The following is a 12,897-nucleotide window of genomic DNA, read 5'->3' as shown; positions in this document are numbered from 1 at the left end:
AAAGGGACCTGGGGGTGGTTGTGTAGGCAGATATGAAGTTTTCTGAGCAGTGCAGATGGGCTGCAAGAGTAACTCATGGTGTATTGTCGATGATATATAGGAATTTTTCTAGCAGGGATAAGGAGGTGATTATTCCCTTGTATAAGGCAATGGCTAGGCCACACCTAGAGTACTGTATACAGGTCTGGAGACCTGATTTCAAGAAGGATGTAGAGATGCTGGAAAGAGTACAGAGAAGGGCAACAAGATTAGTGAATGGAACAAAGGGGTGCTCTTACAAAGAAAGGCTTAAGTTTTGCAAATTACAGTGTCTGGAGACTAGGCACCAGCGAGGTGATCTGATAGAGGTGTATAAAGCCTTGAATGGTTTGAGCATGCTCAATGCTGATGGGATTCTTCCTCTTGCTCAGAATAATCAACTGAGAGGAGGGCATAAATTCAAATTGAGGAAGGACAGATGTAGGATGGACGTGAGGAAATTTGCCTTTAGCCAGTGGGTGGTTGGTTGATGGAACAGACTTCCATCCCTTGTCGTGGAAGTCGATAGCCTAAATAAGTTTAAGGCTCAGCTGGACAGGTATTTCGAACGAACAGAGGGGTGAAGTGGAAGTGGTTATTTTTTTTAATTTTTTAATTTTTAATTTTTTATTTATTTATTATTTTTTTTTTTTTTGGCTGATGCTGCATAAGCTTCCTTTCTTGCATCAAATGTCTCTACTAATGCTAATATTGCTTATAGAGTGTCTTGTAATCAGTCAACAGTGAATAGATTTCTTTCCAAACTCAAGAATACTGGTTCTGCCGATAGGAAAAAAGTCTCCGGACGCAAACGAGTTTCTACGACAAAACAGGACCGCATTTTGAAATGCTTATGCCTTAAAAACCATAAAGCTTCTTCGTCTGAGCTGAAAAGAAAATGGGAAGAACATACAGGAGCGGTAGCAAATGCAGTATCAGTCAGAAGACGCCTCTTCAAAAATAGACTTGTAGCCCCTCCTCACCCAAAAAATGAAAAAGGCCCGATTAATTTGTTGCAAGGAGCATGTCAAATGGAACCCCGAGCAGTGGAAGTCAGTTATTTTCTTGGATGAGAAGAAATTCAACCTGCATGGCTCTGCTGGGAGACAAACAATTCGCCGTAGATGTGGTGAAGAATACCATCCAGACTGTATGGTGTCTACAGTGAAATTCCCTACCAGGAAATGATATGGGGATGCAATTCGTATCACAGATTAGGTTACCTGCAGTTTATAAAAGGTTCCGTAAACTAATGGATACCTGGCTATATTGGAAGGCAAATTGCTGCCAACCATTAGAGACCATTTCAACCTGCAAAGTAACTGCATCTTTCAGGACAACTCTGCTCCCTGTCATCGGGCGAAAAGTGTAAGTAGGCACTTCTGTAGTTACTTTAGCTTAATTTTGCATTAGAGATTCGACAGTAATGTGTTTACATATGTTACAAGTGAAAAAATGGTTGGAAGAATGGTCCATTACAACCTTGAATCCTATAGAGAACTGTTGGCATCGTGTGGAATCTGCAGTTGCCAGAAAGAAACCAAAGACCCTTCGTGAACTTCAGGAAGCCATAATTCGTGTTTGGAACCATGAACTATCAGTTGATTATCTTCAGAAATTGATCTTGTCAATGCCTCAACAGTGTGCTGCTGTCATCAGGGCCAGAGGTGGTTAAACTAAATATTTGTTTGCACCTGGTGAACTTTTCATTTTGTTTTCCATTTTAAATTATAAACTGAAGCAAATTGAGGGCTTCTGATAACATTTCAGCCACAGTTGTCGTGTTTATCAAAACTGTTGTATAAAGGTTGCAAATGCTCATTTTGGAATATTTTGAGAGCACCTGTCAAATATTACTTAGCTTTTCTTTCACTACTAATAAATATCCTTTGTTTATATTTCTATTTGTGATGCACTTTCTTTGAACACCAATGTATATAATTAGCTAGACCCCAAAGCCAAATCAAACCCTGTGTTATCATATCCATTTAGCAGCTTGTAATATGATGGCAAACAAATATTTCCCAGTGTAAAATTTTTGTTTATCATCACATTACAAGCTGCTAAATGGATATCAAAACACAGAGTTTGATTTAGTTTTAGGTCTGGTTAATTATATGTGTCCTTTAACAATTATGTATATTTGCAAAAATTACATCAATTTTTCTTTATCATATACAGATTTTTCACTAAACATAATTTTTTATGCTTTTGAATAAAATATGCAAATGAAATTGCATTTTTATTATTATTTTGAAAGTTTGGTCACCACTGGTTTCTGATTTTTATTGTATGATCACAAAGAGAACAAGTGTTGAGAATGTACAGCACAAGTGGACATCAGACTACTAGGAATTGTAACTCAGTATGTTTGTGTTTCGAACGGAATAATTCAAGTAAAAGTATGGTTATCTCTGCATTTGTAAGTTTTGAGGAAGGATGTTACAGTGGTTTTGCATGGAATCTAGATTTCTGTAATGACCACTCAAGCAGGAGGCTGGCAACACAGCCTATGTGTGGTCTGAGGATAGGTTCTGGCAAGGTTTTAAAATGTTATCTTAATGTAGTGATTTAGTTAATAGCTTAATAAACTATCTTAATATTCATGTGGTATTAGAGTGGTCATTATAGAAATCTAGATTCCTGACACGTTTGGTTCCATTTGTGGTAGCTTTATTATAAAGGCATATTACATATGTACCTGAGCATGTGGCAACCAAAATAAACTTAGATTTTAGACAAAGTTTGCCACCTTGTGTTGAATGGTTGAAGAAGTAGAGTTAAAATATGAAAATGTTTCTGTATTTTGCTATTCTCATGGCCCATTGTGATCTCAGAAGCCATGTTGCCATTTTTGCTCACCTAAAATTAAATACTGTGTGGCAGTATTTAATTTTATGATCCAGTTCCCTCAACATGAATTGTTGAGGACGCTTCCATCCTGCAGTGAGTTGATAATGGCTGCAGTTTACCATTTTATAGAACCCATTATGCATGGACTTAATTTGCCTATACCTTCTCCACTAGAAACTCTGAATACAGTTTCATCGTCATTTGGTAAAAGCACTGTGTGATGGAGTTCTTTACATAATTTTCTCAGATAAACTGATCTGCCATAGAAAAATTTGGAATAATATTTCCAATTATTTCCAAATTAATTAGAAACCTTGCTGTGGCAGATCAGTATGATTCCAAAATATTTCCTTATTGCCTTATTGAGCTGCATTATATAAGCCTTTGAATGTGGTGTATAATGTATCTTTCAATTATTAATAGATAACTGTACAGGAATCTTTCCCCAGCTGCAGGTTTGCTAACTACAGATTTCAAATAACAGTTTTATATTTGTATACCAAAATTTTACATTCTGCATGTTTTTGTTATATAAATATGGTTCAGTTCAGTATCTTAAACAAAATAAGCCAACAGTTGTTGCTCCTGCCTCTTTTAGATCACAATGCCAAATTCAGATAGTTCGGGAATCTGGTAGAGGCTCTAAAAATAAGGCCGCTAAGACTCTAAGGTCCAGGGTTCCCTTGGTGGAACCCTAGAGCAACCACACCCTTGATAAATCCACTTTTATAGTGCATGGTTCAAAGGAAGTCAATTTGTTTACATTGTACTCTCTGTGATGCACTCATTAGTATCATATATAACTGGGATCACCAATTAATTTTCTTCATGATCTAAATCCTTTTTTTGGCATAAAATTATAAAACATCAAGAAAATATTATGATAACATTTTTATTTCCTTTTATTACAGAAAATGAAGCAATTTGTGTTAATGAGGGAGGATCAAATTTTTTAAATGCTCTACATCAAATTAAGGGAAATTACAAAAATGCAAAACTAAAATAATTACTTTATGCACAAATTATTTGACTTAGATCCACATCACTCACAGTTGGTGGTTTGGATGTTGTCTGCCAGCTGGTCACCAGCTCGCAGACCACATCCAGATTTTCCTGTTTTTGACTAAAATTTATATTATTTCTGGATGTATTTTAGATTTGTTCAGTAAATGCTAAAATGTTCAATGAGTGTTGAAAGGGAAAGTGTGTATATGGAGATCTGATTCCATCCATTTGCTTTTATTGTTTCTTGTTATTGGCATATTTTTATTGTTTTGCTCCCAATCCCCAATTTTCTGTAGGACTTTAGTCTTGCCATCTGCAGTTTTGCCAGACATTGTGCTTTTCAGGAATGTATCCCCTGCAGTTGGCGATAGATTCCTGTACTAAGCTGTATTTAAAAAATGTTATTTCTTAAGATGGAACTCATTCTTCTTACTATGTTATCTACTCTTACATTTATGCCTTAAATATTTGTGCAGAAATATGATTTTATAGTTTATAAATATGGTTTATGAAAATACCTTAATACATTATTTTGGTACAACATAATTATATATAACAGTAATATGTTTTTGAATGTTGTATGCTCAATATTTATAAATCTGTATTTTTATGCATTTTTGTAGGGACTCTCTTATTCTTTGTTGTATTAATCCACTAACAAGCATTTTTGCTGGTTTTGTGATCTTTTCTGTCCTTGGCTACATGGCACATATTGAACATAGAGATGTTGCTGAAGTAGTGAAATCAGGTAATGTTCACTGATTCTTGGTTGGTTTTATTGCTATTTACTCAGAAACTTAAAAAATATTTCAATTTTATTTTTGCTATTAATTATTCTTGGAAGACTTGACAAATTAGTTATAAATACATTTTAACATCCTGGTTTATACATGAATGTTTTAGTACAAGTTGCTTGGTACTGATGATCTCAAGCTGAGGGTGAAGCCAGCCTTCAAGTTTTTTGTGAGCAAGAGCATAAAAAAAAGACTGAATTCAGTCTTGTAGGGAGAGACAGGAAAATTGTTCTGTGTACAGATAATTCAGACAACATGAAAAAATATGCTTCTGGAATGGAAAGATTTCCTTCCCCCCCACACTTCCCCAGTTCTGCTCTAGTCTCAAGCAACCTAACCTGATCCATATTTTAAATGCTTTTCATTCATCCTCATAATAATTCTCTCACTGTTAGATATTCATCCTCCCATCTGTTCCATAACTTCACAGAAGTTTATTTTTTGTTTTATCACAGTACAATTAATATTTAACATATCTTCCTCTAAAGCTATTTTTCTTACTGTTTAAATGTTGTTTTACTAATTTTTCTCTTCCATTATATGGTACATTATGGCCTTAGATGCCACTGTGTCATAAAACAACAAACAACAACTTCACTATACTATAGAGTCCAGAAATCACTTTAATAAGTTTAGGATATGTCACCCCTGCTTTGCTTCATCTTTTAGAAATATGCTATTTTTTTAATACTAGATATTTTATATAAATATACACATTTTATATTAAAATAAAACCACAGGCTTTATTTACCATTACAGTTTGCTTTCAAAGTAATGCACCCAGCATTTTTTTAATGTGGTTTTTGTCTTGAATTATCTGAAAAATTTTTCAGATAAACCCTCTTCAAAAATTTAATTAAAGTTTTGTTTATTAGTAAATTAATAAGAGGAGTTTACCTCAATACTTTAATGTACCGGTAAGTTGTCGATTTTTTCGTTTTTTCCGTTTTAATTTCTGGAGGGTATCATACGGAAGTGTTCCACGTACTATATTGAGGTAAACTCCTCTTATTAATTTACTAATATTATTATCAACGTAGAACATATTGAGTATTACAGCTCTGATTCATACTATCTAATTAGTTTTGTTTATAACATTATCCCTGCTGTCTAGACTTGCCTGTCAAGAGCATTTCTTAAGTTTCATCAAAAAGAAAAGATCTGATCTCAATTTGTTTTTTCACCTAGTTAAATATCCTCTCACACTCAGCATTGCTTTGAGGAATTTTTAAAATGCCAAGTATGAATTCAGATAATATTTTATACATATTTCACTTTTATTTTCCTTCTGTACTTGTCATTCCCCAACCAAGGACCACTGTACATCAATTCTTTCTTCTTTCATAATAGCACACTGAAATCTACAGAATAGATATTTCATAACATCTGTTATTTCATCTGTTTCTTTCTCTTCACTGATAAGTACAAGAAACTTGTCTATAAGAATTTTTGAATTTTACAATGAAGCACTACCAATTAGTATTAGTAATGGCCATATGGTGCAAGGAAGCCTAAGGCTTATTCCTCACCAGCCAAAAAAAAAAAATAAAAAGTAAAATAATAATAATAAAAAAATTAAATAAAATAAATAAGTATATTAAAGTAGCACTGCTTAATTAAATAAATAAAATAAATAATTAATAAAAGAAAGGGAAATAGACAACCTATGCATTTTCCTCCTCCCATAGGTAACTATCCAGCTGACCTCTGAATTTCCCTAAACTGTCAACCTCTATCACCCATGTAGGTAACTTATTCTAGTAATTTATAACTCGCTGGCTAAAATAAAACTTCCTGCAATCCAGTCTAAACTTCTCCCCCCCCATAACTTGAATTTATGGCCCCTAGTTCTAGAATCATTTTTAACCATGAAAATTTCATCCTCATTCATTTTTTACTTTTGCCTCTCAGTGCCTTAAACATCTTAATCAAGACTCTTAAGGTGCCTAGTTTCCAAGTTGTGCAACCCATATATTTGAAGTCTTTCCTCATATGGACTGTAACCAGGAGGTGGTTGATTGATTTTTGCAACAAATTTCCATCTGTTGTTGATGAAATTTGTGCTACTTCAGCATTTATAAGAAAATTTTTTAATGGCATACTTCACCACTGTAGTCACATACGGCAATAAAATACTCCTTCACTGAACAAAAGAACAGAATATTCTCTTAGAAGATTAGACTCTCCATTGTTTTAGACTTTTCATGACCTTGGCAGTAGATCTGCCTATGAATCTGCCTTCATCATAGGAGCAGAATTACCATAGCAGACTAAATGAGATAGGGAAGTGGAACAGCTGTAGGCCTAGCAAATTTACACAACACATTATTCAACATATCAAGGAGTAATAACCTTAGTAAATGGATGCAAGGCCCGTTTGAAAGAAAAACTATGTTTGGAGTTTCAAATATTGGCATGAAGTTTAAAAGAAAAAGCAAAATGCTTTATTCAGACCAGAAGAAAAGAATATGAGCAACCTTTGTGCATGTGTAAGGATAATCTGCATAGAGTTATCGGCTAGTTTGCACTAGAAGTTTGTGATTCAAAAGTTATTTTCCTTGAGGAGTTCATCAATTGTCTTATTTTCAAAATTTCTTTTGAATCACGATCTGCATTTAGATATAATTAAAAGATTGCTTGTTGCATTTTTCAACTTGGTAACTTTGAAAGTTACTCACGGGGATTTCTTGGGTCTTCTAGCTTCATCCTTTTGTAGATTTGTCAGAAGTTGCTGCTTTTCTACCAGTCTATTTAAAAATTTACTCAAAGACAACTAACATGTACACACACGTTTCAAAACATTTCTTATTTCAGTGGTATCCAGTAATTGAAACGTTTCAATCTGTCTTTTCTTTTTGCACATATTTCTATGTGGTAGTTAAATGTCCATCCAACATTTTTCCATTTTCAGAGGAAGGCATGCAGCTACCTTTTCAGCAACAAGTTAATCATTTGACAGTGAAGGATTCAAATGCTTTCAGTTGGTCAGCAGAAGACACCCAGTAATGTACCTTGTAAAGTCACCTTCCAATACTGGAAGACTGCTTTCAATTTGACATTATTTTGTTTTTTCTTTTTCTAGGAAATCACTTTGGAATCACTTTCATTACCTATAAGTAACAATTGAAAAGGCATGTTTTTCAATGCCATCATTATCTCTTGTTTCCGTCTCTAATTTTGTTAATTAGAGATGGAAACAAGAGATAATGCTTGGTGTTTTTGTTCTTCTGCATAAATAGTTTTTCAACATTTTTTTTTAAAAATTCTACCCCATGAGCCTTGCACAGTCTCTCCAGAGCCAAACTGATTGACAAGGCTTTCATCATGTACTCCTTCCTATTGTTTGTTTGTTATTTGGTTTTTAGGAGCATTAGCAACTAAGGCCATATTGCTCCGGGGATATGCGTTGGTCATTCCCTGACCTTTTCACATCCTCCGTATTTAGTGGTCATGGGCTTGAACCCCAGTCTAATCAAGAAGCGTGTGCTACGCACTGCTGCTCCTGCCCACCTGGCTACGGAGGTGCCTCCTTCCTATTGTGTCTAGGCAGAATTGCAAACACTTTCAAATTTAATCCTAACTCGTGACTTTTTTTCCAACATTGCCCTGTACTCATTAAGTAAGTCTTCACATGTCCTACTCTTACTATCATTAGTGCCAACATGTTCAACAGTATCACCTTTCGTGCCCTTAAAAGATGATATCTGTTCTACAGTGTCATCTACTTTTGCCACTGCAGAGTGCCATGCCTTATCTGTATTTCCAACTAATAGAAGACACAGTTTTAATAGAAGGCAGCATGAAAATAGTTTTCAGAACTTTCAGATATCATACCTGTTTGTTTGTTATTTGGTTTTTAGGAGCATTAGCAACTAAGGCCATATTGCTCCAGGGATATGCGGTGGTCATTCCCTGACCTTTCCGCATCCTCCGTATTTGGTGGTCACGGGCTCGAACCCCGGTCTAATCAAGAAGTGTGTGCTACGCACTGCTGCTCCTGCCCACCTGGCTACGGAGACGCCGGATATCATGTTGGCCACTGCTATCCAATTTTGGCTTTAAAAAGCTTATATTGAAGAAATTCTGTGGAATTCAGATCCAGAAGTTGAAGTCGAATTATGTGATACATAAATAGGTGTAGAAAATATAATTGCTTCAAAAAAAAAAATAGTAATGATGAGTTCATTTTTTAAATTATATTTAGTGAATTTGTGTACATTTCAAGTTCTTTTTATAAACTCTATTTTATTTTTTGACAGTAATTTAACTCTAATGGTGGGCACGGAATTAAAAATAAGAAAAAATAAATATTTAAAAGCATTTATACAGAGATTTTATTTTTACAATCTTCAAAATTGTGAAATGAAGCAGCTCATTTCAGAGATCATACCCATATTGAAAACTGACTATAGGGAACCCACACATGTTCAAGGAAACGTACTCATGAAAGAGTTAACTAGAGAAGGTTAACAAAATTTTATGCAAAAATTTACTGAAATTTAAAAAAAAATCTGAATTTAATGGGAAGGCAGGCCAGCCATAGTTTAACGGATTTTTTTGTGAAAAAGATGTAAAATTATATTAAAGGTAGGGGCGCCTCCATGGGCAGTAGCAGCAGTGTGTAGCACATGCTTCTTGATTAGACCGGGGTTCGAGCCGTGACCACCAAATACGGATGATGCAGTAAGGTCAGGGAATGACCACCGCATATCCCCAGAGCAATATGGCCTTAGTTGCTAATGTTCCTAAAAAAAAAAAAAAAAAACCCAAACCAAATTAAAGGTAGGAGAATCGGTCAAAGAAACAGTCTTTGTTAAAAGAACGTGTAGCTTTCATGTTCTTTTTGTTGCAAACAGTAATTTATTATTGATGGTTACTCACACAGTAGCAAGACATTTGTGAATTTATTGAATGAATTTTTTCTACACTAGCATGTTAGAGAGGCAACAAGAGAAAGTAATACTCTTGACTGATTATTAGAAGCAACCTTTAATGCATTAAGGATTTGCAGGTTTTTAATACTTAATACCTACTAGGTAACAGTGATTATAGCATATTGATGTAGGATTTACTTAAAGATGTAACTACTCTCAAGGGCAAAGAGAGGGACTTTTGTATTCTTAAAGGTTACTACGGTGATCTCAGACAGTTTTTAAGCTCCGTGCAATGGGACCAACTGATGAAGTTATCAGCAGCAAATTCTAAATGGGAAGCATTCAGTTACATAGTCATAGAAGGTACTAGGGTTTTTATACCAAGAGATACTGTTCATGGCTTAGACTTAAAATGTATGTCAAAAGTACTGAGGGACTTGTGGCCGAGGAGAAGAATGTATGGAACGCATATAAATTATCAGGTGATATAGAAGCCTACAGTAGATAAAAACTGGTCTGCAATCAAGTCAAAAAGGAAGTTAGGCAAGCTAAGGCATATATATATTTTTTTTTTTATGAAAATCCCAAACACGAAAGGTATCAAAACCTATAGTACTTAGTACCGTGCATGGGTTGAAGGAGAAGTATGGGGGGAGGGGGATGCCGGAAACTTTGCTCTAGAGACTAAACATGGGTTTCACCACTTCAAGCCTCCAATATGCAAAGTGGTGGTATTTCACTGGTTGATGAAAGTCATCTACCACCTTAAAGTTACAAGACATCTCTAGAAAAGAATGCAACGATAAGCAGCAAAGACTTCTTTACTTATGTAAACATAGAAAGCACTTGGAGTGGATGCGATCTATCCAATTATATTAAGGGGGCAGCAAGGGAGGTAAGCAAACCCTTAGACATAATTATGAGAACATCTCTGGATTTGGGTGAGGTGTCCCTATGGACTGGAGATGTGCAAATGTTTCTCCAATTCAGAGGAGGGGAATAAAAGGATGACATAAGTAATTATAAACCTGTTAGCTTGACCTCTGTTCCAGGGAAAACAGGGAAAATAATGCAGTCACTGCTTCAAGAAGTAATGCAGGACCATCTAGACATTCCTGTCAAGATGGTCTTGCATTACATTTACAGCATGAATTTATTAAGGGGCAGCCTTGTCTGTCCAGTTTGATTGGATACTGTAATGCAATAACAAAGGAGCTGGATGCAAAAAAATAATTTTTACATCATATACTGGAAAAGTATATGATGTCAGAATTATTAGAAAAGCTTTTGATACTGTTGCACAAAAAATACTGCTATACAGTTGGAGCACTGTGGCATTAAAGGCAAGTTATGCTATAGATAAAGGGATGGTTGAGTGGGAGAAGACAGAATGGTTATCAATGGGCACTGCTCTTGTTGGACTAATGTTAATTAGTGGAATGTCCCTCAGGGTTCAATGCTGAGCCTGTTGTTGTGTTTTCAGTATTTATTAATGATATTGATGAAGGCATATCAGGCTTATCAAGTTTTCAGGTGATACAAAGGTTGGCAGGGTGGTTAATTGACAGTAATCAGGGTATGCTACTGCAACAAGATCAAGAAAAATTAGGCAGATGGACTGAGAAGTTTAACATTGACAAATGCAAGGTACTTCACATGGGTAGAAATAATTCCAGATTAACGTACGAACTGCATGTACCATACTCAGAGTAGTGGAGAATGAAAAAGACCTGGGGATAATTGTGCAGTCAGATATGAAGCTGTCTGAGCAGTGCAGACAGGTGGTCAGTGAGGGGACCAAAATAGTGCTCTTATTCTTACCAGGAAAGGCTCATTTCTTCAAATTGCAATGCCTGGAGACTTTACACCTGCAAGGAGATCTGATTGAACTGTTTTAAGATTTTGAATGAATTTAGTAAACTCACTGCTAATGAAATACTTCCTCTTGCTCAGACTACAAATATGAGGGGCCATAAATTCAAATTGAGGAAGGATGATTGGATGAATTGATACGTGGAAATTTGTCTGCAACCGGTGGGTAGTTGATTTTTGGAACAAATTTCCATCTGGTGTTACAAGGTGGGCAGTTTGAATGAATTCAAGGAGGAACTAGACAAATTGTTAGAAGGGTGGACAGGGCTACATGGAAAGTTTTTTTTTTTTTTTTTTTTTTTTGACTGATGCTATATAAGCTTGCTTTCTTGCATCATTTGCCACTACTAATACTAATGTTGTGTATATACATGGGAATATAATAGTGTTAAATTTCCACTTATATGTGAAAAAACTGCTGAATTTCTTTTAGTCCAGTTTTAATTATTTGGGATTACTTAACAAGTCTTTCTTTAAGACCAAAATATAAAATTTCCTAAAAATCTCTTCACTGGGAATGAAGTTGTTACATGCAGTTGTCTGGACAAATTGATAAATGGATGGGATGAAGACAAATGGGCACTTCATGCATTTGTGAATGCTCCCAAAATACTATAGTATATACATATTTGCAGATTAACATACCAACTGCATGGTACCACACTCAGAGTAATGGAGAATGAAAAAGACCAGGGGATAATTATGCAGTCAGATATGAAGCTCTCTGAGCAGTGCAGACAGGTGGCCAGTGAGGGGAACAAAAACCAGAGTAACAAATATAAATGTTACTTATAAATGCTTCTTTATATGATAGTTTTAGTTTATATATATTGAAATGATTTATCTTGTAAAAGCATTTTTGTTTTGTTTTTTTTAACAGGACCTGGATTGGCATTTTTGACCTATCCAGAAGTGGTGGTACACTTACCCCTTTCACCACTGTGGTCTGTTCTGTTTTTTCTGATGTTGCTTTTACTTGGTGTTGATAGTCAGGTGAGTTGTGAATAACTTAACTCCACACAAGGAACATATATTAATAGTTAGTTGCTTTGTTTCATATCTCTTTTTACTATGCTGCTTTTATTTACATACTTAAATCCACTAATGTCTTCATTAAAATTTTGTTTGCAGCAGATGAATATTTAAGAACATTCACTTACCACAAGGTGTATCTTATTATTTTAGCCATACTTTTCCTAAATGTTATTAATATTTTAATATTAAACTTTTGAGAAAGTTGTAAGCTTATAGTCCTTTCATAGAATGGAAACAGTAGTTACAAACAAGGAATAGTTGTAGAATAGATGTGTGGGAATGGAAACAGTAGTTACAAACAAGGAATAGTTGTAGAATAGATGTGTGGAAGTTTGCCTTTAGCCAGTGGGTAGTTGATTGCTGGAACAAACTTCCATCTGTTATTGTGGAAGTTGATAGCTTAAATAAATTTAAAGCTGAACTAGACAAACATTTGGAGTGACCAG

General features: G+C 35.0%; 1 protein-coding gene across 1 annotated transcript in view; it reads left to right on the top strand.

Moving 5' to 3' along the window:
• Positions 1–12,897, top strand: part of LOC150086732 (sodium- and chloride-dependent GABA transporter 1-like) — a 139,729-nt gene that overhangs the window by 72,852 nt on the left and 53,980 nt on the right. Inside the window, exons 8-9 of the mRNA XM_090372731.1 lie at positions 4,500–4,624; positions 12,297–12,409. Of these exons, the coding sequence (XP_090228857.1) occupies positions 4,500–4,624; positions 12,297–12,409 (238 nt within the window). The remainder of the gene's footprint in view (positions 1–4,499; positions 4,625–12,296; positions 12,410–12,897) is intronic.

This window comes from Mastigoproctus giganteus, chromosome 4, assembly GCF_048544385.1.
Source record: "Mastigoproctus giganteus isolate SK-2022 chromosome 4, ASM4854438v1, whole genome shotgun sequence".
In the NCBI taxonomy this organism is placed as follows: Eukaryota; Metazoa; Arthropoda; class Arachnida; order Uropygi; family Thelyphonidae; genus Mastigoproctus; species Mastigoproctus giganteus.
The sequence above is the reverse complement of the archived record's forward strand: the minus strand, read 5'-3'. Positions and strand labels throughout refer to the sequence as shown.